We start from the raw sequence: 26,972 nt of genomic DNA, 5'->3' as shown, positions 1-26,972 counted from the left end.
TCAATGGAATTAACTTTTATTGAGGGGAAAAGGGGTCTACATGTAGTTGTAGGTTTTTCCATCCATACTTTCAAAACTCCAGAAAAGACTATAAACAAAACTTAATTGTTATTGCAATACAAAAAAAAGGTCATTTTTTAAATGAACAGCAAAATATGTAACTAATTGCTACATTCAATAAATATCTTTTTGTTCTCCTGCGCCAATTAAGAGGAAATATTCAACCAAGTACAGTAAGAACCCCAGGATTTTTACAGTTTTAACTTCAAATGTTAACCACTGTGTAGCAATACAGAAACTTTATCTGTAAAACAAAGTCTTAATTTTGAGTACACAAGGATCCATTTTCCCAGTCCAAGACCAAATTTTACTTCAACTCAAATAATCTAAACTCAAAGAAAAAATACAACATAAAAAAATCATCCTCTGGTTCATGACTATCTAAGTAAGTTCATCATTACAGAAAAGGCTCAAAAGTCATTACTTGTTTATCAAAGTAATAGGTAAACATTTTAACAGAAAGATTAACAGGTTACTTGGAAATGCAGGTTTTTATTAAAGTATCTGAGTGTGTATATTACATATGACATGCAAGCTTTAAAAATATCAATGCTCTCTTCTGATTAGTCAGGAGTCCAATTGTTTTTAAAACAAAATAGGAATGACTTTCAAAATGTATCAGCACTTTGGGTTCTCTATCTCATTTTGCTTAAGATGTTTTACTACACAAAAAACTACAACAATTACAATATTTAAGAGTATTACAACAGGATGGAAAACATGTATACTTCAACCGAAAATATGTATATTCTAAACAAACCAAAGACTTGTAAAAGAGTTGGATGGAGGACAAGGAAGGGAAGGATGGGAGGGAAAGCAGGAGGAAAGCCAAGATGTGAACTTTGTATTTAAAAATCATGTCCTCAAACTGTAACTCTTCCAATCTTCAGTAGCGCCCTGGGGAAAAAGAAAGATAACATAATTACTATGAAGTACTAACTGCACACACGTCAACTCAGCGTTGATGTGCCCAGCTTTTTTGCTTTCACACTCAGAATCTCCATTGACAAATAATACTAGTAACGACAAAGTTTAACCCAGTCAGATTCTATTTATTCGCTCGTATTTACTTACTTGGACTATAGGAACGGGATCTTGATCGGGATCGGTATCGACTATAGTAAGGCGATGGTGATCGTCTCCTTTAAAGGAAATTAAAAAAGAAACCCAACAACATCCATTATAAAGGAAGCCTTATTCACATCACTTCCACAGAACAGAACCATTTCCTTAGCACTGAAAGGCTTGGCTTGCATGAATGATTTCAGCTTTATTTGGCTGTGGCTTACAGTTATTTAACAAATGCTTTTATATTTCTCTATTTGATGTGTTCAAAACTGCAAGATATTCCCAGACACAGAATTTCATAAACTCTCACTAGCCTTGCAAACACAATAAGTGCTTTTACAGGTGCAATTCTTCTTGAAAAAAATTCTCTGAAACTAGATAACTTTCAAAACAGTGAGATGGTTATGAAATGTCAAGCATTAAAAATCCCATCTACAAATAACTCCTTTTTTAACAGCACTGGGTGTCAGCTGTCCCTGGTTCTATATACAGCATGGAAAAATGAGTTCCCTTTCTATCTGTCCACCAGATTCACAGGGCACATGCTTGACCTGCTTCAGGTAGCAAAATTAACCCCTTGCTCAACTGTTTACTGTAAATCTAAACTACATTAACACCCAATATTACGACTACTTTAATCCCACAAAACCTAACGTAATGAGGTTCTAACACATTGCAAGGCTGTAAGCAGAATGTTCCTACAAACTCTGTAACATTTCTGTCACCTAACTTTTCATTTTTCCCAACAAATTCCCTGTTTCTACAGAAATTAAATAAAGATTAGGTACCGGTATCTGTAGTCATATTCTTCATATCTGTCATATCCTCTGTCATACCCCCTGTCATAATATGAGTCACGACGACGACCTGCTCCACCGCCACCACCTCCTCCACTGCTATTAGGGAAAAAGCACAAAAATTACCTAAGATATCTACTCTTCATCTTGGTTTAAATTGTTTAAAAGTTTAAGTGTTCTTGTAAATCAGACACTTAAAACTATGCCATGAAACAATCTAACAATGAAACATTTAAAGAAAAACACCTTCAAAAACCCCAGAAACCCACCAGGGATTTAAGCCTAATTCCCATCAAAGTTAACGGCAAGTGGGCACGTTATTTCAGGAAGCTAAAGGTGCATTAACTAACTGTGCTGGATGTACTTTTAAAAAATAACTCCTTCAGTATTTTTTAATAAAGAAAGATACTATTAAATACTACTGTGGTTTATTGTATCTGTGAACCACAGTAATACATCCTTTGCTTTAATAAATTTGTGGTAAAATACAATTGGCTTAACTGTTTTTTTTTTTTTTAACAAAAGCCTATCTGTACCTCTATTTCTTCAACCAGACTCCAAACATTCAGTTTAAATCCATTTTAGTCCCATTACAGGAAATGAGTGAACTCCTTACTGTGTTGGCCTGCCCATATAGATGCCTGGGGTAGGCGTATGTGCTCTCTTGGTGATCGAGTAATCCACCCGAATCCTCCTGCCATCCAGCTCCATGCCATTTGCATGCTCCATTGCCTGCAAGAGAGACAACAAACAGGGACGTGAAACCTGCAACCTACTGGTAACTATGGAAGGCTATGTACAAAACACATTCTTTTCCATCAGATAAACAAGCACTGAAGTGGTTTTATTTAGACTGGTTACTAGTGCCCCACTGTGGCGAATGGCTCATCTGTCCCCTGGCCCGTTTGCCGGCGGTTACAAGACTGCCTGCACCGGGGGGCCGGAGTAACGTGACACGGAATCCCTTCTTAAGAGGGCATGGTGCTAACTACTAACACGCTCACCTTCCCTAGACTTTGTCTTCTACCCATCAGAAAGGTAAACTGAAAGCCAAACCAGCTTTCTCTAAAAACTGCATCTTTCCCACCGCCGTCTCTGACCCAGAGGGGACAGGCAGATTCCAAAGCTGCGCAAAACAGTGGCTTCCTGTAGGGTGCATATGGCCGGATTACTGCTAGTCGGCTGCCATTTCACGCTCTCCCAGCCTCCTGCCATCTCCCTTACAAGGACCTACTCCAGCAGAGCTTAGTAAAATGGCGGGTTCAGCCTACATGGATACCTAATTACAACCTTCCTCCCCACTCCCTCTCACAATAGCAGCTCGCTAAAGCGATACACAGAAGGGTCTGTGCTTGAGCAGCCTGTGCCTTCAGACCCGCCCGCAGCCCCTGCACACGCTCACTGGGTGTTCCAGCCCCTGCTTCTCTAGTCTTTGAGAATCAATACAATGGCTTTTCACAAACTCAAAATCATGAAAATACTTTTTCAAAGGAGCACAGCATACTTTTGAGAATTATATTAATGCAACAGTAACTAAAAAAGCCACAAACAAAAACAACAAACAAAACAATTCCACAAACCTAAGAATTTAACAAACAGTTAATGCTGGAGTTAAAAGCTATTAGAATTTGCAAAGCAGATTTTCTTTGGATCCTTTCATCAGCTACTCTAAGATCTCTGAAATACTAATACACACCACTTAGTTTGTGACACTAAGTACAGCACTTAGCCCAGCATATATTATTTTCATCTATCACGTGTGGAGAAGAGACATTGTTGCAATATGAAGTTGAAGAACACAACCACTTTTCTATTTTTTAACTGTGAGGAACAACAGACAACCTCAAAATATTAAGTTGCAACTCAAAGCATTTTTTTTCTGCTTTTGAATAATGAAACAACTATTCAGAAATGTAACTTTTTGCAGATCTCTAACAAGAACTTTATTGAATTAACATACAAGTTATAGAGGAGGAAACAAAAGCCTAACACCCACATGATTTAACTGTGATGTCTCCAAACTCGAAGTGACTGAATTATCACTAACCTATGTAACTACACTTAGTTCGTGTTTTAATGATGCTGTTTATACTATATCGCCACCTAGTGAGTTCTGTTCCCATTCAGAAATGTAACAACTACATTTACCAAACTGCAAGGCAGAGCCACAAAGCATTTCAAATCTTTCAACATACACTAAACTATGTTTTGCAAATAAAACATGATTGTTAGCTTTAGTTTCCTAACCTTGAGACTTCCTTTTAAGTCCCATTCCACAAAGATGATCGAAATTAAAATAAACCTGGGCCCACATCCTAGGAATGCATGTGTGCACAAAACCTAAAAATGAAGGCTGCAAATACCTGGACAAAAGATTAGCTTTATGATAAAGCCCATCTTTCTGGAAATGCAATAATATGCAAGCTGTCTTGAAAGGTAAGAAATTTTCTGTTTCGTGGCATTTTTATGTCTGATCAACAACTTGTAGAACAATAAGCTCAGCTGACAAGAAGCCACCTCAGCTCCAGAACATGTGGTAAGTGTCTTATTTAGTTAAAAGAACAAACACCTCTTAAAAAGGAAGAGTTGACATAGAGTACAGAGAAGAGCAACATCCCAGCAAGACAGATATATAAATTTTGAGAGCTGATGGTTTGTTTTGAAAGTACCAAGTTTTACATTTTAGTGGATAAAGATTAGTTCATAGTTATCAGTCTGCATGAAACTCAGACATCCTGGTCCTGGGTCACATCATCTAATGACCCACACAATACTAAAACTTCAGTTTAAAAAAATTAAATTAAAAATTAAATTAAACAAATTTTTTAAAAAATAAATTAAATTAAAAATTTAAAAAAATTAAATAAATCAAAAATCTTTTAACAGAGATACAAACATAACAAAGACTTTTATAGTTTTGTCTGCACCCCCAACTGCAGAAAAGCCAAAACTTACAATAAACCATTATGATTCCAATGATAATCTATAGTATCACTCACATTCAGCCCTTAGCAACTGGAAATTCCTTCCATAGACGTTTTCAAATTCTCTGCGTAATTTTTCATGTTCAAATTTCAAATCTTTGAAACAAAGTACTTAAGCTGACATTAGCTAAAAGCTGCTGTGATATGACAAAAAGCCCTATTTGAAAACATGGTTTCAGACAAGCAATACAACAGTATTTCTTCTGCACAAAGGCTGTAAAAATATATTAGTCATTCTAATTATTGACATTTTTGTAATTTCTTTAAAGTTAAAACAGTTTATAATAAAGTTTTGGATTTTACAATTCTGTTAGACTAGCATGTCATATTCAAAAATTTCAGTTTGCTTTTCTTGCTGTTTTTGGGTACTCATGAATGCTGTATTAAGAACATTCAAACGTCAAAGGGAAAAAAATTTGCACATTTGCTCTAACAATGCAGAAGATATTCTCAAATACTGTTTAAAAGATAGAAGTGTATTTTACAGACCACCAAATGAAATATTTTCAAGAGAAAAATCATATTACATTGGGGTTTAAGACACACAATACCCTCTCAGGAGCCTTTAACAGTGCCTTTTTATTTCAACCTGGATTTTCTTCCAAATATCTAAATATTGTTAAAAGACTTGCAATATGACAGTAAGCAAGCAAGCCAACAGGATTTCTACAAACATGCGCTATTAGATTTGCAAGTTCTAAGGAAAAAATGACTTTGTAGGCCAGAATACACATCTGCATGTTTGCAGTCAGAAAACAAGGAATGAGGATTAGAAATGGCACAGGTAATAATTCAATCTTAAGATTACAGTTTAAATCTAGAGCAGCCTATCCATAATAACATAACTCCTTCAAATTATTACATGTAAGGTGTTAGTTTAACAAAATGAGTAGTTCCAAAACTACAGAATCATGATCTCTGGTGGCTCAAAGCAGTCAGTATTACATTTAACATATTCTGATTTCATATTTACTACAGTATATGCCATTTTCTACATGCATCAGCATTTCTGTAGAGTAAAACAAGTTTGGAAACACAGAACTTTTAATTGTGTGCATAAACTTACACAGGTCCCTGGTTATTAGTTAAGCAATCAAGAATTCACTGAAATAAATCAAATATTGTTTCAGTCTGGATAATGCCACAAAGGGCAGCTTCGATAAGGAAACCATGTGGGAAATTTCTGCAGCCTGTACTGTAGTGACTGGCAGATGGGAGGAGAAGGGAGGGAGAGAACTGGACTGCAACAGAATCCAAGGTACCATATGCATTCTACAAAAGATCAAGCCTTCATTTCGACTGCGTCTGGCTGCTTTGTTGTATTACTTCAATAATGTGACATCACTACCAAGTAAGTACAAATTGAATACACTTGAATAGTCAAACATGAGCAATATATGTTGGCACTCATGTTTTTTGGAGGGTTTCTTGTTTTTTCCACCAACAAAAACATCCTCTCCACTGTATCACAGGTACAGCATGAGATGAAGACACACAGTAGATTAACTTCCCCCTCCATCCCCTGTATACTGATATCACTGTTTCAGGTCTGGATTTAATGAGGACACCTGAAAGGACAGTCTGGGGAAAAAAAAAATAAAATAAAATGATGGGTTGAATAAAGAAATTAAGAAACTAAATTTTTTTTACACTTGCTGCAGTCTGCAAAGTTGAATTCAAGTGTTTCTATTTCACCTTTGCACGAGAGTCAATTTATATTCTCTAATCTGAGGTTTTCTTTTCAAAAATAGTATTAGAATAGTATTAGAATATTGTCAAATTTCTGAGCTTAAACAAACATCAATTGATTAAATGTTTTCTCTTTAAAGCATACTTTAAAGAGTTTCAGAGTCAAGAAATACAGGATTTTAGAGAATCAGAATGAGTAACTGGATGTTTCTGCAAGTATTAGCAATTTCATGGTGTTTCAGAGCCTCCAGAAGTCTGTAAATTGTAATTATAAACATTTGAGACCTTCTTGTATTCTTATCCAGGATTATAAAGGTTATTATCCTTTATAATTATCCAGGTTTTGATACCACAAACAATACTTAAAGCATTTCTTCAACAACCTATGTGAGAAGTTTTGGTCAATAATGATGCTTCTAAGTTGGTTTGCTTCCATCACAGATTAAATGACCTGCAAATTAAAGTAACCTCCCCTGTTATTATTTTGGTCTTTGGCAACCGAATTACATTAATAGTTCGGTTTCCCTTGATTGCTAATGAACACTACTTCAGAAAACGGTTTTGAAAGACACTCAAAACTATAAAGAGCATCTAACTAGCATTAGAAAGCTAGAAAATTCCATTTTGCCAAGAGCTGCTGTAGTTAATGCTTCTCAAAGGAATTACTGCTACAGACACATAGTACATTCCCAGTAGCCTCAGTTTAAACAACAACTAAGACTTCATATTCTGAGCTAGTGAAAAGCTGGAAAGCAGCATATGAAATCCCTGGTCACTGTAGTAAGAATCACCAGCACTTCTTTACTCATAATCCTCTCAATTTAGTGTTAACTCTGAGATAATCAATACACCCTTTAATGTTTTTGTTTTTCCTCACTCCAGTACATAAAAGTTTGTGCTCCTCTAAACACAGGAAGAAAATCTTGATGTGACAGGCAGGTGAATAGCCTCTACAGTTTAGCAAAAATATTGCACAACTGCAATACTACGACACTGCCTAAGTGCCAGCATTGTCAATACTGAGTACTATATAAAAAAGAATGCCAATTGAGAGAAACAGGGCTCCAACACATGTTTACACGTCCTGCCTTTTGCATTATGTTGCACATGTGGTTCTGAAGACATAGTAGAAGGGTGACCAACATAGGAGAAGACACTGCAACGCATAAGGGAAAAACGCAGTACCAAATATTTAGAAAAGGTGGACTCTGTTTCTTTTTTGTTTTGTGTGGTTGTGGTTTGTTTTGTTTTTTTAGGAAAAGCAACAAAACTTCACAAAAAATTAAAAACACTACACCCATAGGAGAATGCTCTCTCTTCTAGAAAAACGTAGGTAACACAGGCTTGTCAAATAGGCTTTGTCTGAACAAACACACCAGAAGAACATTAGCACAGTAAAGGCTCAGATTTTCTGGACAGATAAATGTCAGTCCCCAACATTTACTGTCTGCTATCATGTTTTGATCTAAACACAGTGTTCAAGAGCATCTTTAGTATGGGTCAGAACATAACCTAGTCCAAGTGCCATCTTGCAAACACTAGACCATTGCAATAAAAGACGTTTGATAGAAAACTAACCTTCTGTCAGACCACAAAGTTTTAGGTCAATCTCAATAGAGTTTAAACAGAGCAGAAGAGATTCCACAGGAAGTCTCCCTTAGAATGGACACATGTACCAAACATTCCTTCCCCAGTCCAGTTGAGGTGGAATGACTGAAGCTACTGTGATGCTCTGACAGCTGCTCTACCCAGCAGTTACCAGAAGCAAAACCTCTGCTTCTCTTTATAACCAAGATGATCATAAACAGCTAACAACAAGGCTGCTATGGTGTCGTAATATATCTGAAGTTCTGGAAGTCTAAAACAGTTTAAGTTAAAATAAACTTTATTGCTGGTCCTTTTTTTAGGACACTGCAAAGTATCACCTTTAAAAAATGCTATTTTACATTGCCTATGGATGACCATCCCATTATCCACACTGACAATTCAGAATGTCTTTACCTCCATATGCAGCTAGCAACATTGCATCGCTTAGTTTCAGAATCCTGACACATACCGACTTCTAAAACAGCTCAATAACTTATTCGATCTGTAAGAACAGTAACCAGGGATCACAAAGATCCTAAGGGATTTCAGCTGCAACAGAATCCACGCAATACCAGCACCAACCTATCTTAAACCAAGTTATGAAAGTTTAAAAAACATAATTCATTTGGTGCCAAATTTTAGTATTAACAGTGTTTGAAAGCATGTCAGCTCAGAGGCTCCCCAGTATTCCTTCTCCTGGAAGGACAATTGTGAAGATAATGGAAAATACACATTTTTTTGGTAGAGTTCTACACATATCTAATCCATCTATGACTGCTTTAAGAGGACTGGAATTTAGTTCAGCATCTCATCTAGAGTTTTATATTCTCTTTATTCAGAGGCGTAGGGTGTTGGGGTTTTGGAATGATGTTTTGTTTGTTTGTTGGGGAGGGGACAGAGGGAAGTGTCTGTTGTGTAGTTTTGTTTTTTAAGAGGAAAGGCATTCTGTCAGTTTAACCTCAGACTGCAATCAAAACCACAGGAGCTCCCTCCACGCCCCAATAAAGGAAAAAATTGAAAGGTAAGGGAGAAACTCATGGATTAAGATAAAAACGGTTTAATAAAATAACAAAACAATACTAATATACATAAAACAAAAATAAAACATAAAATAAGTGATACTTAATGCAATTCCTTCTGAACTCTGTCTGAATTGAGCAGCCAGTCCCAGGAATAGAGGACCCTGGTCCCAAACAGCCAACTCCAGCAAGAGCAAAAGCCAAAAAGGCAGAAAGGCCCAGCGGCCACTGAAAAACAGCAGAATGGCAAAACACTGAACTAAAGGAACTCCTGAGTGGAACCCAATCGAAATGAAGGAGAACCAGAACAGACCTCCACAGCTGGAAAACCTGACTCTCCTTAAATACAAAACATGATACTAATGGCATGGAATATTCTCATTGATCAGCCTGGATGTCAGTCAAGGCCTGTCCCATCCATGTCCCCCTTCCTACCTTCCTCACACCTGCAGACAGAAGGTTCAGAAAGACCTTGGCTCCCAGAAAACAACTAAGGTAACAGCTGAATTCTTACATTCTCTCTGTTCCAACTCAAAAACACTGGAAAGTTACTTGAAGAAAAACATTAATTCTGTCCTGGGGTGTTATCTTCTTATTCTCACCTAAATCCAAATAATGACTGTGCTAGCTGCAAAAAATAAGTTTCTAACTGCCTGAAGAAACCAGCACAGGTATTTACTGAGAACAAAAGTAATTCAAGTGTCATTGCTTTTATGCATATTCAACTTTGCAGATTTGATCTATCTCGCACACAGAGAACTACTTCAAGTCCTTCAATGTTCTCCTTCAGGGCCTGTGACGGGAGTTTCACATCTAAAACTATATCCCCTTATTTCTATACTGGCTGCCACTTACTGCCATCTTATAATCTGCTCTCAAAGTCCATGAAATTGAACAAGATAAACAAGTGTTTTCCCTGTCCTCCTTGCCAAAGTATTACAGTTATGTAAATTCCAAATGTTGGGAAGTTTTCCATCCTTTCCCCCTCTTCACACACAAGCCCAGTGGGAAGAAAAAAACAAAGTTTAATTACACTCCCAATTATTCCAGTTCCTGCTTAAGGTGCTCGTCTTTATTTCTGTACATTTCTGACTGCAAGTAATATCCTCTTTTTTTTATTTGCATTCCAGTTTTTGTACTATCTGCCAAAATAGCTTTATACTAGACAAATTATTTCATGCTATTTACACGGAACATTTTAAGAAATGCATGGTGTCATGCATGACCACTGCTCATGGCAACTAGGAAAAAAGCCCTACTTCTAAAGACATCTGAAGCTGTAAAATAGGCAAGACTGGAACATGAATGTAACAAGAAATACTGTGCAAGTATTTTGTATGTTATACGCTCTACAAAACAGTCACATTTTCAAAATCCCACTGAAGATGGGTATACAGCTATCCACATTAAATCCTCTCTCAACCTGTCAAAGTGATAATGGGAAAATAGAGAAGGGACACTAAAGGAAGTTTTGTTTGTTTTTACTTACGCCTATAACCTGCAACAACCACACATATACATCTACAAACCCTACTCTTCCCGTTAACTGATTCTGTTGTATCACACCAGAAATCAAAGAGCAGAACTGAGTCTAGTCCAGCCAAGTCATCCATTAAACACTTTTTTCTCATTAAAACATCAATTAGCAGAGCTTTTATTTTTCAGCTACTTATAGTAGATTCCACAGCTGTCATCCCCTCTCCCTTCAACACTGAGAAGAGTCATATTCAAACATTATGAATATACTTATCCAATGTAAACAGAATCAAACAGCAAATGTGAAACATCTGCCTAAAACCATTAATCCATACATAAACAAGGTGCTCAAAGTTTGTGACTCTGCTTGCCCAAGAAAGAACCCTGCACTGAAGGCTTAAATTAAAAAAAAAAAACAAAAAGAAAAAAGGGTGCATCTTTACTTTTAACAGCAATTTCATCTACAAATTTCTGTAAATGTAGTAAAGTTCACAGTATCCTTACACAGGTAAAAAAAAGTACTGTTTACTGTGGTGAACCATAATACAGGCTGTTCTTCATATTCTGTGATTCTTTCCTTACAGATCAATTATACTAACAACTTGGTCCAGCTGTAAACAGCTGTTTAACTAGCAAGGTCACTGACTAAGGCACAAATCAAGACAAAAACCACTATTTTTCAAATTCATAATGACATGCTTTTAGAGAAGAAAACTGAATCTTCCAAATTTTGATATATACAGAAAATTACTTTGAAAAATTAACTTCCATAGTACTTCAAAGACAGTAGGAGGCTTCTATGTCTGAAGAGTTATATTAGTCTGTTATTTCAAAAGGAAAATAAAAACACATCATCAGTGATTCAATATAGACAGCTCAAACTCAAAATCTGCCTAAGCATCTGAGCATTGAACCAAAACGCTTCACCTGTTTAAAAGTGCCACGGTTTAACAAGATATTTGAAATTAATCTCACTGTGAGAACCTGCTAGTGAATACACAGTCAAAAATGTTGTGGTTTTTTTTTTTCAGAGATATCCATAAAGACACAGCACAAGGAGCACAACTGTTAAAAAGCACTAAAGCATGAACTTACTTCTTTAGAATCATCAATTCTCTCAAAATAAACGAAAGCAAATCCTCTTGATCGTCCAGTCCGTTGATCATAAACAACATTGACACCAGTCAAAGGTCCATAACGGGAAAAGACTTCACGCAGATCTCTCTCAGTAGTATACAAACTGAGACCAAACACTCCAAGACATGTATTAGGGTCTGGATTAGCCTGGTAAGACAAACATTGAACTCCAATTAAGTTTATAAAAAAACAATTCTCACATAAAAATTTATCAATTGTTAATTTTTTTAATCTGAAGAAACCTAAACACAGTTTATTACAAAATTTAATACTTCATCAGTTATCATTCCAATCATGAGATATTTTAAAAAAGCAACTACTTTAATGATTTTTATCTTAGAAAAAGACAAAGATTAATTTATCATGTTGGTGAAAAACTCAGTTAAGAAAAATTGGGCATTCTGTTTACAGAAAAGTTATAGAATAACAGGAACTTATTTTATTAGTATTTCACACTCGAATGACCAACAAGCTGCAAACACGACAGACAAGTCTGCACTAATTATGGGCCAGACAACCTGAGCTCCTGCTTCGAGCCTTTCTGCACAGTCACCACTGGTACTAAAGAGCCCACGCTGCCTCCAGTCACATACACAAAATGCATTTGAGCTCCTAACTATGGACAGTTAAACTGTAATTTAGCTTCTATCAAAACTTCCCCCCTTCAACATTTCCTATGCAACTATACTGGAAGTCAATATTTACATTTGAAAGTTCATCTCTTTCCACTTGTAAACTAGATTAAAATCACCTGCTTCTTTCATCTGGACAGCAGCAAGTGCTGAAGGCCAGTTCTGTGAAACCGTAATCCAAAAGTGCACACACTTTTCTGCAGCACGACTCGATTCCTTAACACAATGTGGAATACAGACCTACTTAAAACATTTCACTTCAACTAAAGGAAGTCAAATATGAAATTGTACAAGGTACAATTTCTCTTTTAGGTTCAGAGTATCTCTACAAGCCAGGGGGTTCATGTAATGCCAATTCCACTGTAAGAATTATTACGATAAAAATTAACATTTTTTCAGGTAAGCTTCTGGCAGCTGTTATATTAGATGCAGTGACTTTAAATGGCAGCAACAGGCATAGGGATTTACTGGTTTTGCTAAAGTAACAACTGGAAGATGGTGCAGTTGAAATTTGTATTTCAGTTTCAGATTTTCAAAGCCACTGATGCACTGTAAGTTATGCCTCAGTGTTTGCCTTTCAGCTTGATTCAAAGAACGAATAGGTTTAGGTCTTCTGTTGCATTCTTTTCAGAGCTTTTGTTTAGGAATCCATTGTGAAAATAAAACGCTCAAACTACTCATATATTTGAAGTTTCTTTCCATTTGTCCAAGTTCAAACTTTTAAGACATGAATTTTCTACAATTCCTTATTACAGATGAAGAACACAACAAAAACTGGCAGTTTGTCATTTGAAGGTTTTAATTATACAGGTTTAGGTTTCCTTTTTACTTCATATTTCAATCTATCTGATGATTCAGTGACATTAACAGCTATACTCATTTTATTACTGAAACTCTTGTTAGCCTAATGAAATCTCTGTGTCTTTTAAATCAGTTTGGACAAGCCCCTCCCCACAGTACATCAGTGTTGTCCTTTTCTGAACATCCCACTTACGCTTAAACCCTCTTATATTTTTCTGAGGCCAAGAGAAGTACCAAGAATCTGTTTGTGCACCCCAAGCGACAGCTGACAGTTACATCACCACTGGAAGGACTGAACTGACTGCACAGGACTACAACACAGCTTTTGTATCAGGTTTTTGTACTGCCACCCAACAACACAGTATAGAAGCTCTCTACAAGACCAGAAGTGGCAAAACTGCTACCAGTGTGGTGTCTTCAGGACCTTACTATTTAGGTGATTCAACCCTGCTTGATTTGAGTTTCATTTTGACAACTCTAGTACTCTGTACAATTAATGTGAAATTCACTGTGAAAACAAGTTTTGTGTTTCACAGAATCATTTCCAAAATGCTTTCTTCACAAAGCAAAATATTCCAATATTACCTAGAGTAGTAAAGTGGATTCATTCATCTTTCATTAGGAAATCTACTAACCCTTTTGAAGTTCAGTTATTCCTGCCAATTATTCAAGACATTAGATTAATATTTACTACATCATGATTACACACTTGCAATGACCTATAAAAAGTGTATCTATGAACATTGCTTCACAACATCTTCAGCCACTGTATGTTAGCACTGCTGTAGTCTTGCCTCTTTCCATACTCGTTTTCTCCCTCGCATTTGTATTACCTGGTCCTGATGAGCTGTTTCACCAAGGTAAGCCTGCAAAAAAAAAATCTATACTCTTTTTTGACAGGATTACTAAAAAATTCAGATAAACTAAACCAGATTAAAACTAAAATGATCAGAAAAGTACAATAGCCCTCACCAAGAAAGAGGCAGACCTGCATTTAAGAGCACTCATCTAGTTCAGCCTGAAGTGATGTGGAACCAGAAGCTAAGGCACTGAAAAGGATTATAAAGAAGGCAATTCGGAGAAATCTCTCAGAATTAAGATTAGTATCTTAAGTCTTGGCTGGTGTACCTATACTTCCTTGTGTCCATACAGAGATACTTCCAATTTACACTTTGAGAGGTTTACTGATCCTTTTAATAATGAATTATTTTCTAGTCTATTAAGATTTACACATTAGTTAATAACACATGGGTTTATTTCTTCAAGTTAAACGAAATTAATTACTCAGATGCATAAAATCACAAGCAACCTTCAACATTATATGCTGCATGTTATAAGCAAATAAAACACTTGAGAATCTTTGGCTCCTCTAGTCAAACTTATCAGTAGTGTCAGGTTGCAAGCATGCACAGAAAAGGACTTGTTTTTGTGAAAGGTACATATGCTGGGAACTGTAACAAAAAGAAAAATCAGAAGGGTTCAACTTCTAGAGCAGATGGAAGCAGATATCACCCTATCTGCACATACCAACTTGCAATGGTATGGTTTTCAATTAATTTCTACAACCGCGCTGCTGGTTGCCAGACCCAGGAAATAAGTGCCTAGCTGTAAGGGCAGAGATTGCTCCCCGTGCCCCCAAATTCCTGTATCCTCCAGTGACAAGACAGCAGGTCAAATTCAGCTTGCAGGTAACCTGCACTACAGTGACATATGCAGTAATTGTTTTTTTGATACTCAGCCTTGATGAACATGACATACTCTGCTGCCAGTGTGCCTTCTCCTGTTGGACATTGGAGAATGACTACGGCTCCTTCGACGACGGTATTCTGGCGTGTATGATCTGCTTCGAGAACGTCTCCTATGGGAATGAGAATGGGAATGGGATCTGGAACGAGTGTAACGTCTGTGCGAATGTCTTCTGGATCTGGATCTTCAACAAAGAGAAAACTTTTAGTCAGGTCATATGCACATCACATACTGAATTGTAGGCCTTACATTTCCTAGAGAAAAGTCTTTTTTTAGAGGCTCTCTACAATTAAAATATCTAAGTTTCTTCCACTTTGGACATCTAAAGATTGCTCAGAATGCTAATAAACTTGCTCAGTAGTATAATTCTTAACTTTGTGAGAGTGCTTCTGGCATACAATGAGGATTATATTCATGACAGTTTTGGGGAAGTTCAAACTTTAAACTTGTATTAGTTTGACTGCACATGTAACTAAAGCTTGAACAATGACACAGAAAGTAGATATGCCACACTGTAAAATACTGTCTTGTCTGAAAAATGGCAAGATCTATCAGCACTACAGTATCTAAAAATGAAGTTCACCTACGCTTTAAAATTAATAAAGACCAAAAAAAAAAAATCTGCTTAATTCCTCAAGCATTTTTTGCTGACGTCTAGCCAATGCTAAGCTCAGTTTTAAATAGGCATCATTCCATCAAAGCTGCATGACTTCTTATGGACATTATATCTTAACAATAGGTAGTTAGTTATCTGGCTAAACATTTAAAAAAGAGAAGCTATAATACATGGCTCAACTTTTGGAATTCAGAGAACAGCAACTCTTTTTCAGCTGACCTAGTATAAAGTATCTAAGTAGGGAAGACAAGAACTGGGGAGGAGGAACAACATAATACTATGCAACTTCTCTTCCCCCTCCAGAACTACAAATGCTGTTTTCTGGCTTCTCTCTCTCCATTGATGAAAGAGGGATTTGGTAGCTCTCCCCATTTTCACCAGCATGATGGTGCAAGGGAAGAGAGAAGATATGTAGTATAAGCCATGTAATGTCTATGACATATTTAGACAAAAAAAGACGAACACTCCTCCTCCGTTCTGCGCAAGCTCTGTCAGAACAGAGAACTGTAAAACTTTGCCTCTGCGCACACACACTTTGGTTAGAAAAGGACAGAGAAAGATACGTGCAACGTCAAAAAAGGCATTTAAATCTTAAAGCTCCCACAAATCAAGAAGCTATCCACACCCAACATAAACCATAGTACTAGGATTTTGTTTTTAAAGGCTTCAATGAATGAATGTCAAGGATTTCCCCAAGTAGCATCTTCCAACATTTCCAACAGGTACAGAGCTTATTCCTTTTATCTAACCCAGACTACCTTTGCTGCCATTCTCACTTGACTTTTTTCCTAAAGAAGAGGTCCACACAAGAGTTCCCTCCCAAAAGATTCTGGGGGAAGGAGGCAGGAACTTTTATAGAGTTGAGATGCAATCCCTTCTGTCTCTTCCAGAAGTGATAAGCCTACAAATTTCAGTTGTGATTTCTACATTTCTTCTTCTATCTATATCTATGCTTTATTACTCATGGAATCTTTCCCTGACCCTATCCACCTATACAACTGCTAACATGCAAATTAACATAGCCTCGTTAGTACACCCCAGGAGGTTTGTAGTTTTTAAAACAAGGAGAAAAGAAATCTCACCAATGTAACAAAAGAAGAGGCATAAGCAGTAACACTGAACTAACATTAATAACTTCCTGTACATACCTTGATTTTGATCTTGACCTAGAGTGCGATTCAGAATGTTTGGAAGCTCTCGATGGACTCCGAGATCCTGACCTGCTCTCCGATTTTACACGAGCAGGACTCCCAGCTGGAGATTTTGACTGGGAGCGAGACTCCTAACAAAAAAGACAGTATTAAAAATGGTATTGGTTGTATAAATGCCTAACTCCTAACATTTAAAGTACAGTAACTCTATTATATTGATTGCTCCTGAAAAACAAATGGTTAGGCAATACCCTCCAAAACAAATTTCATTTTGCTAACCCACTGTTAATATTGTATGCTTTCCTCAAACAGGTCCCTGCTTGAACCAGATCACCAATTCTCTATTAACTATGTAATCATGCAAATTCATCTACAACTTGATCATACAGACACTGGAACATAAACCATACATTTACTTAACCTAGGACCCATTCATTCTTCCAGATTCTTTTAATTCTACTTCACTCTTGCTTTCTACTTTTCTTCATTCTTCATTGAGTTTTTCATTTTTCATACTTCGTGTATTCTTCCCCAATTCAAACAATTCATTATAGCCTTAAAAAAACATTCAAGTGCTTCTATCTGACCAATCTTCTGTTCAATTTTTTCCCCCATTCAATTTTAATTTTCTGATCTTTAATACTTTTCATTAGCCTTCTTTTATCTTGATTTATCTTCCACATTCTTGGAAAAAACTCTTCAATTTCTTCACGAACATTAACCTTAATGGAAAAAGAACATTTAGTATATTTAAGCACGTGGGGATTATAAAACTCTGCTGGAGTTCAGATGTTATCTACCAAATTGAAAAACCAGCAGGTAAAGTGAAAGAAACTATTTTATAAAACAACTTTAAAAAAAAAAAAAATCTTTAAAACTATATATAAGTGTCTATGTTCTAACAACAAGCTTACTGAGTTTTCAGTGGTTTACTGTATTTTCAAAGCTACCCTCCTCCCATCTCAGATTTTTTTGCAAGATACATAGATACACTAAAAACTAATTAGCACATGAAAGTATTGATATCAATAACTGTGATTTCCCCCCTAAAATAATAACTATGCACTTCTCAGTATTGAATATCCCAAACTCTACTCCTACACATTATTACTAAGACACTCTCAGTTCAATAGAATGGCCAAAGATTTCCAGTCAAAACCTTTCTATGCACATACTTACTTGCATAATACATGTACACGGACATATGCAAGATAAATTATTTTTGTTCTTATTTTTTCTTCCTCATTGTTATCCTGCTTTCCTTGTATACAACTTAATCCATATAAAACATGATATATAATAGCACAGTTCAAAGCAATCCAGTAAAATGCAGGAGGGTTTTTTTCTTGCATGGTAATGCATGCAATAAAAAAAACCCTGGGAAAACAAGTAAACAGAACAAGTTAACATTTCCTTACATTTTCCAGTGCACAGCATTTCTAGGGAGCTCAGCTAATTAAAAAAAAAAAAAAAAACAAAACAACACCCTACTGAACAGTATGCTATATACATCTGTAACTTCACAAAAAAACGTGCAAAATTCTTAATGAAAAAAATACATAGCAATTTCCCCTCCCGTAAGTGTTACATTTCATGTTCATTTGCATAATTTCTCCTCCTGCTTGTTATTCTCAACTTATTTCTTACTCCACCTATGTCCAGATTTGCATTTTCTTTTGCAGTTAAATTCTTCAGTACTTTGGCCTGAAGTTCTTCTCAAAGGATGCTGTCCTCACATTTCAAGACAATAAATCTAACAGAAATGGAACCTGAGAGATTCCTTACTAACAAGTATTACAGCTACACTACCTTTCCCCTTTACCTCAACAAAAAGGGCAACCGACACATGGATAGTGTCACTTATTGGGATGACAGACCTGCCCAACTTATCAAGGAAGGCCAAATTCAAAGCTTGGCTGTGACACATGGACTATATAATCAAGTCTGCATTACAAGTTACCCTTATTAAATTGACTATCTGCTGAGCTGGCTACACAACTTTCACCAAAATAAAAGGTTGTAAGTGCACTTAAATATTACCACATTTTATTTGCCATTTTAATTATTATATTTGAAATCCACTGCTCACTATAAAAATAAATACATTTCCTTTTATAATTCCTAACACACTTTTTAATCATCTCGCCTCTATTTTTGTATTTTTCACAGTTGGAAAGCCTCCTTAATTCTTCCCTTTACACTTCATCCCCTACAACAATCAACAATTATCATTTTCTCTGGGAATTATTTCTACTTCACTCCCTAGTAAAAATGATCAGCATTACAAAGAAACATTTAACATGACATCATTCAGATTTTAAAAACATCCTTCAATAAAAACCCAAAGAATTTACCCTCCTCAGTCACTCCTTCATGAGGAGATTGTGTTGTCCATACTTTCTACATTTGAAAGATCAATTCTCGAGCAACAAAAACTTTCTAAACTTAAATGAAAAAAAAAAAAACCAAAACAAAACACCCACAAACAAACCACAAACACAACCACTCACCACAGCAGATACTGCACGATCTAGAAATGTTGGGAGATGACAAAAATACCAATGACCCAATCACTCCCATACAATGCAAAATTTAGCTTAGTATCCTTATCTATTCAACACCATCCAGAGAGTATCTAACACTATCAGTTACGACAATGATCTGTATTAAGTGGCCAAAAGTAAACATTACATAATTTCATGTTGGTCAAGTCCTTTTGGAACTATCTGTTTAAGACCTTTAGAAGCTGCACTCACAAACATACAACTTTGAAACTGGAGTGACAGAGGTGACAGTACGTTCTTGAACACTTCAAACTTCCTCAAAGTAACTGTAGATGTAAACTGCAGGTAAAGAGAGATTACCTGTTAGCAGTTGCATACTGTGTCTGTCAATGACAGGCAATTACATCTCATCTTCTGATGCAACAAAGATCACCTAGTTATAACTCCTACAGTGCTTCAAAAAGAGAGACTAAGGGAATCACAATAATTTGCAAGAGTTTAAGGACTTAAGGATGACACTGAAAAAGTACCTAATAAGATCTGTATCAGCAAGACTATAGGCAGCATTTAAGAGATTCAGAGCTTCAAGGAGTAACAAAGGGAGATTTTAAAGACTTTTGCTCCTCTACTTCCTATTAGAAAGATATATCTTAGTCTATATCATAGACAGACTCAATTGTTCTGCATAAACAGTTTATAGTCATTCTGCACAATGAATGAGAAAATTAAGTAGTTAACCCCCTTCTTAGTACCTCATCTTAAACAACAGAAAACAGACACCTTTATTATCCAAAAACATTAAAATCTCTCCGTTCTCTACTAGACTTTAAGCAATCTAGACATTCTGATCTTAACTTCATAATTATCAGAGAAATTAATTTAATTACTGCTTAAGAAAGACTAAAATTTCTCTCTGGATCCTCAACATTTTCATTTCCTTCTGTTCTAAAGATCCCTAGTCATTCAAGGGCTACAGATAAGGCTGCAGGTCTTAACTCAGCTTCTCATCCCACAACTATCTTACAAAACACTATGTATTTTAATCCCTTCAGCTTTATTATGCAATGATCCAGGCATTACTTTCACCTTTACAAATGTATAGGCAGACACTTAGTGTGACCACGTCAAACTATCTATATTTGTTGTCTGTACAGCCTGTACAAAGACAGCTGACTTCCTAATATTTTTCAGATCAGACTTTCCTTTCAAAACAAATGCTACATCTCTCAGTAACACTTTTCCCATGGCAAACCTAATACCACCACCATCACACCAAAAACCAACCCACACAAAAAACAACTCACCTAAAAAAAAAAATTCTTAACCATAACAGCATGCTTCCTTTGAATACAATGTGGCGGCTTCCTCATGCACACACTGGGAGATGGGATTTATAGTTCACCAAGATGTGGACTTGGAGCCAAAAAAAAGAAATCACTGTAGCTTCTGTTACTGATTCTCTGGATAAGATGTACAGCTAAAAGCATTTAAGAGCACTGAAGAGCATTTGCATTTTTCATCCTTTCTATCTTTTCTCTTCCTAGAAAGAACAACACAGAAAGTAGTATGGAAAGGATATTCCGTGCCCCCCATTACCTCATGTAAACCCAGTCCCTGAGCAACTATCAACAGCTTTAGATGATCCAGATGAGCAAGATGTCAGCCGCGTCAATGCATTTCATCAATACTGGTACAACTGTTTAAACCATGTAACTGATCCAAGTTATATCTACCATTCATATTCCTCAAATCCTTCAAAAGAAATGCTACTTGCCAATACAATTACTATTTTAAAAGCACTGAAAACACCTCTATGCAGAGTAGAACTGCAGAAGTCTTCAAGAAGTACTCTCAGTTTTTCACCTATCATGGGAAGGTATGATAAAGAACATCAGGGGTGGGGCAAGGAAAGATAAAATTGTTCTTTCCTTCTGTCCCAAACTTGTCATACCTTACCATTTCAGAGTACAACAGAAAGGATATAAAAATTTAATGTGAGACACTAAATAAAAAGAACTGAATAAGCTTGAATTACTCTCTCTACAGCAAAGCATGAGAAGTGAAATGGGAAGACAAAAAAAAAAAAAAAAAAAAAATCAGTTCATGTTCATTTGACCTTGCTAAGAAGAAATACACATGGGGTGAAAAAGGACATGCCAACAAGTAGTCTAGCGGTACCATTAAGCCAGCAAAATGATACTTCAGACTCTACAAAAATCCTGCCCAAACTAGAAAAAAAATAAATGAAGTCCAGCTTTATAAATGGATAGAAAAATATAAACAGTCAAAAAAGAAACAAATTCAGCAACAGCCTATATTCACTGGATAAAACTGTCACCTTAATGATGTCTCATTTATGAGAAAGGACAAGATTACATTTTAACTACTGTTTTGACAGGAATCTACCAACTTTCCCTGGAACTCACAAGAAAAGTTAAATATTTTTTGCTTCATACTATGCTCTGTCACTCTATACTAAAAATAAAACTGACCCCTTAAGTAGCTGTTCTTCTGTAAATATTTCAACAGTGTATCTAATAAGTTTTTGTATAAAAAACAAATCATAAGTTGTGCTATCTTGAAGACATGTACAGTTTAAATGTTACCAAGATCATCAAACTTCATGCATTTCTTGATGATACTGCCCTGATTAAAAAAAAAAATTAAAATGAACAAAAAAATAAGTTAATAGAAAGCTTCAACAATAAACTTTTTAAAATTACAAGTTCATCTTCTCACTGAGGCTTGAAAATATGCCTTGAGGGAGGGTTCTGTAGTCACTCCATCACATATGGAAGACAGGAAATGGTATTTGTTTTCAAAAAGAGAAGTCTTCCCAGTCACACAGTCCAGAACAATCTAGAATTTATTAAGCTTGATTTAGAAAAGAAAGAAAGAAAAAAAAAAAAAAAAAAAAAGGAAAGAAAAGGAAAAAAGACTTCCAGAAAAGGCCTGCTTTCTCACAATGGTCACTAGAAACCACAGGGTGATCACAGCACTATCCAAGTGAATGCAGAATTCCTGAGCATAAGCAGACTGTCATGCCTGTATTTCAAAAGGTATGTAAAGCAATGTGCCTTCCTTTCCACAGACGTGGCAAATTGCCACTATAGCAGAGGCTGGATACAATAACTAAACAGACTTCCCTCCCACTATTTTTTTTGTCAAAGAAATGATTGCAAAGTTGATCAAATTTAGGTAGCTAACATTAGAACACATACGAAATTAAGTATTTTGCCTACAAGCTTCATGAAGCAAATGTAAGACACATTCACAGTTAAGCTAATCCAAAAGCCACTTGCACACATATGAACTATGCAGCCACCCTTTAACAAAATGGCTCACATGCAAAATAGTGTATTTCTTCCAGTGTTTTATTAGATTGAGATCACTGTAATTCTGCACAAAGGAGGAAGAAGCATCTCACTAGAATGAAGACAATGTGGAGTTCTAAAATGGAATTCTATCTTTGTGCTGATAAAGTTTCATCTATTTAGACAAACAGCATACTAATATCAGTAGAAAACTACTAAACTTTTAAGATTACAGAAATCAAACATTATCGGAAGCTCAAAGAATAACTGATCAAAGTTTCAAACGGAGCTTCTGAAGTGCAGGTTTGTTCAGACTCCAACTTGTTCACTGCACTGGGAAACGTGTCAATAAATTTGCATCACGCATCACAGAATGTGCACCGATTGAACAATGTCTTGCTACAAATAATTACAAATGTGAAAAGGAAATAAGAGTTGCCTGTCATCTGACAGCAATAAAAGATAAAAAATCCACCTGTCTGACCTGCTCACAAAGAACATTCAATGGTGATAAAAATCCTATGACTACAGCATATCCACTATATTTCTAATTCTTCTGACAATTTCCTTCCATTAAATCACCATGCTTGCTTGGGGGGTTGGGGGGTGGATTTCTTCTGTTCAACTAGCCACATTCTTAATACAGAACTTGCTTAAGTTGAAACAAAATGACACAGAGTAGATATTAATTAGTCTGAGTATATTTGATTAACATTTGCTTAAAAAAAAGGCCAATGAAGAAATAAGGGAGCTTAAGAATAAAAAGAAAACTCTACAATGTCTAAAATGATTGCACTGAACACTTCAGAAATGCAAGTTATTAAACAACGTAAATTATGAGTCTCATCGGAAAGTTATTTCCATGATTATTCTGAAATTCCTGTTCAGATTAATTAACATATGATTTTAAAACCATGAATTAGAGGCAAAGCATATCCATGGACAGTATTTTAATGCTGCTAAAATAAGCTTTTAAAAAAATCATTATCATACTGTGGAAATTTTTTTTAAATTAACTGAATTATCGTCACTTGTATATGAACATTTTTTCTTCATGAAGTAGCAAAACAGGAACACATTTTCTAATTAATCTCTGTTTAAGAGAAAACTTCATACATAACAATATGCACCTTCATATTGGTATCAGACTTTATCACTACTTGCAAGAACTTAATACTCTCTCAGTTCCACGTGCCTGCATGTAGCAAACTGAAGCACCAGGACATTCCATGTGTAACAGAGTTCTATCAAGCCAGGAACAGCAGACTAAACACTAAAGCAGAAACGTTACACATGCGTCATTTTATGCCTGCAAGCACTTTCAGTGATAATGAAATACGAAATGTTACAGTCTGAAATATTATTCCTTATTTCAAGTATTTTACTAGCATCAACAACAAAAAGTATTATTGAAGAAAAAAAAATGAACTGCTTACAAGTGGTTTTCGTTAGTAGAACAAAACCCCAAAACTATAAATGAATCAGGTACTTGTCATGATGTTCAGTTATAAAAAAATACCAGTAGACAAGACACTGCCACATGCCAGATTGATTGAAAAATTCCAGTGTTAGGGAGAGAAAAGTACAGAAGTTTTCCAAATGAAGACTCAACATGGTCAGCAGCTCTTTCCAACAAGTAAATTTTCCATCACCACCCCCCCCAAAAAAGAAAAAAAAAAAGAGGCCAACTAAGAAGTAGCAATAGTAGCAATCACAGGAACTGCTATGTAGGGCTTTTCAGACTTCACATACTCTCAAAATATAAATTTATTTCTACACTGGGCAGAAGGTGGTGTGGAGAAATACTGAAACCACACAGCTTTATCAGTTTTGTAGCAAGAACAACAGATCCACCAAGGAACCTAACACAAATGTTCTGTGGATGAACCTAACATAAATACTTCCTAACAATAAACCACAGTGGTAATACACACAATAAAATAATAAAAACCCCATAACTCTTATTGTAAAATGGGAAACTGAAGTAAAAATTAAATTTTTAAAAATTAACAAAGCATACCTGTTGCTCAACTTTCTCAGACTTAGTTGGTTTTCATTTCAGAAATTAGTTTACTGAGCTGAAAAGAGCTTAGCAATATAGCCATCTTTGTCCAAGCAATCGACACAAAAACAGATTTTGTTCACCTCACCAGAGGAACCAGCAGTCTGCACATCTAGGTACAGCACTGCCAGCCTAGGGTACGTGTTTGGTTTGTTTCTACTAACACTACAAGGGGGTAACAATATTTGTGTAAAAATAATTATTAGAATATGACACTGATCTTTCAAAATTTTATTGCTTGTTTCCCCAGACAGTAATCCTACATAATGGCAAGGCTGCTGCCACTGGTTCATCAGAGAAAGGCACCGAAAGAATGCTCAGGTGTTCCTCTAGGGCAGGGGTATCAAACTTCATTTTCATCCGGGGCCACATCAGTCCCGCGGTTGCCTTCAAAGGGCCAAATGTAATTTTAGGACTGTATCACCGTAGGAGTCTTGCCTTTGAAGGCAACCGCAGGACTGATGTGGGCCCCGGTGAAACTGAGTTTGACAGACCTGTTCTAAAGCATCTCTTAAAGAGTGAACAAAAAAAAACCCCAAAACAAGCCAAACCACCAACTCTGCAAAATTAAAGAGTAAATACTGATGGAGTGAGGACAAAGCACACATTTCATTCATGTTTCAAGCAGCTTCTAATCCCTGCTTGCCCTGATCATAACTCAGGGGGGGAATAAAAAACAAAAATCAACAAACCAACCAAACAACACATTAAAAATTGAAGGGTCCAGTCATACGTGTACATAAAAAACCGCAGCAATGAGAGGGAAGATAAAAGAAACCGGCCTAACCAGGTTACAAAACCATAGCAGCTCGTTGAAAGTCTTCAGCTGCGTGATCAATGAGTTCCAACGGCCTAACAACGAGGGCCGAACCTCCCGATGGCTTCGGGAAGCCTGGCCCGAGGGAGTTCCCGCGGCGGGCGGGCAGCCAGAGGCAGCAGCACCTCTCACAAAGCGCCCCGTCCCTCCTCCCGGGCGGGCGGAGGCCCCGGCCACACCGCGCGGGCCCACGCTCCCCCAGCCCGGGCCGGAGCCGGCACTGCCCGTGGGACGAGCGGGGCGGGAAGGGCAGCGGGCCCGGGGCCTGCACCCGGCCGACCGGAGATGGCCGAGACAACCTCGGGACCACGGGAAGGAAAGAAAATAGAGAGAGAAGCGGGAGGAAACGCGGGGCTACTGCAGCACCCTGAGCCCTGTTCTGCAAGAAGAAAGGTGCGCTGGCAGGGTTAGGGCGAACCCGCAGCGCCAGCGCTCGGGGCCCGCACCCCGGCGGAGGGGGATGGGGACGGGGACGTGATGGGAGAAGGAACCGTGCGAGGGTGCAGACAGCGGCGCTCAGCTCCGGCTGGGCCAGCGCCTCAGCGCCGGGACGGGGAAAAAAAAAAAAAAAAAGAAAAAAAAGGGAGATAAAGAGAGGCGTGATAGCCCACGGCCCAGCCGAGACTTAGGCGCCTCAAGAAGCCATTTTAGAGACAAGCTGCGTTGCCCCCAGTCCCTCCGGGCTGGAGGAAGCAGAGCGCCCCCGCCCACCCTGCCCCGCTCAGGTCACCCCTCTCTGCTCGGCCCGGGCAGGGGCGGCCACTCACCCTCCCCTCGAAGTTGTTCTCCTCCACGTCGCTCATGTCTGCAGAGTCCTGGCCACGGGGCTGGGCGAACGGGGACGCTAGTCCCGAGCAGCAGCTGTACCCGCGACCGCTACCACTGTTACTGTTGCTGTTGTTATTATCGCTACCGATATCGCTACCACCTCCCCCCTCCAGAGCCTCCCAAACCGCCTCCCGCAGCAGCGCAAAATGGCGCCTCCGCTCCGTCTGCGCCCGACACCGCGCGGAGGGCGGGGCCCGCCTGGGCCCGCCCGTTACAAAGGAGGCGCCGCCGGCGGGACAACGAGCGGCGGCTGCGATCAGCTTGGGGGGGCCCCGCTGCGCGTGCGCAGCCTCCGCCCCGTGCGCTCCTCGACCGGTAGGGGGGCGACCCGCTTATTCGCGGCAGCTCTTGGGGGCGCGCCGCCGCGGGAGCGCGCGGGTGCGCGCCCCAGCCCGCCGCGCAGAAAGGCAGGGGCCGTCGGCAGCGCTGCCGCTCTCGCACGTCGTGACGATCAACCTTCTCATCTGTCAAGATCCCCCCGCTTCCCCCGGCACGTTCTCAGGGATTCCGCGCTGCAGGAAATAATCTTAAAAGTTAATACTTTTAGGTGCCCGTTATCAGTGATGGGTTTTTTTTTTTTATGGCAAAAGGTTAATGTGCAAGGCTGGGAGGCTGCTTTTATTGTATGCATTTGAAAATGAACCCATGTGATTCAGTCATGAACGCTTGCAGGAAACAAAGGCC

The 26,972-nt window shown here is 37.7% G+C and overlaps 1 protein-coding gene across 4 annotated transcripts; it reads right to left on the bottom strand.

The window, feature by feature from the left end:
- TRA2A (transformer 2 alpha homolog) lies at positions 1-26,507 on the bottom strand. 4 transcript variants are annotated; one of them, XM_080338611.1, is made up of 10 exons: positions 26,228-26,367; positions 20,572-20,680; positions 17,174-17,485; positions 16,761-16,894; positions 15,009-15,108; positions 11,776-11,964; positions 2,542-2,657; positions 1,917-2,024; positions 1,135-1,202; positions 1-957 (listed from the first exon to the last, which is right to left on the bottom strand). In XM_080338611.1, the coding sequence occupies exons 5-10, from the start codon at positions 15,039-15,041 to the stop codon at positions 947-949; spliced, it is 525 nt and encodes a 174-aa protein (XP_080194737.1). In that variant the 5' UTR covers positions 15,042-15,108; positions 16,761-16,894; positions 17,174-17,485; positions 20,572-20,680; positions 26,228-26,367; the 3' UTR covers positions 1-946. The 4 variants fall into 4 exon arrangements, with proteins under 4 accessions (XP_080194737.1, XP_080194738.1, XP_080194736.1 ...); XM_080338612.1 differs by lacking the exon at positions 20,572-20,680 and having other exon boundaries at positions 26,228-26,343; XM_080338610.1 differs by lacking the exons at positions 17,174-17,485; positions 20,572-20,680 and having other exon boundaries at positions 15,009-15,180; positions 26,228-26,507.
- Between the last annotated feature and the right edge of the window lie 465 nt (positions 26,508-26,972).

This window comes from Nesoenas mayeri, assembly GCF_963082525.1.
Source record: "Nesoenas mayeri genome assembly, chromosome: 2".
Classification (NCBI taxonomy): domain Eukaryota; kingdom Metazoa; phylum Chordata; class Aves; order Columbiformes; family Columbidae; genus Nesoenas; species Nesoenas mayeri.
Note: the sequence above shows the minus strand (reverse complement) of the source record. Positions and strands in the feature narration are given on the sequence as shown.

Bases quoted from the DNA above. Each gene is read 5' to 3' on its own strand.
- TRA2A (XM_080338610.1), bottom strand. From the start codon at position 26,263: ATGAGCGACGTGGAGGAGAACAACTTCGAGGGGAGG. The intron at 16,895-26,227 runs GTGAGTGGCCGC...CTTTTTTGTTAG, and splicing joins AGAACAACTTCGAGGGGAGG to GAGTCTCGCTCCCAGTCAAA. The intron at 15,181-16,760 runs GTATGTACAGGA...TCTTTGTTGAAG, and splicing joins AGGTCAAGATCAAAATCAAG to ATCCAGATCCAGAAGACATT.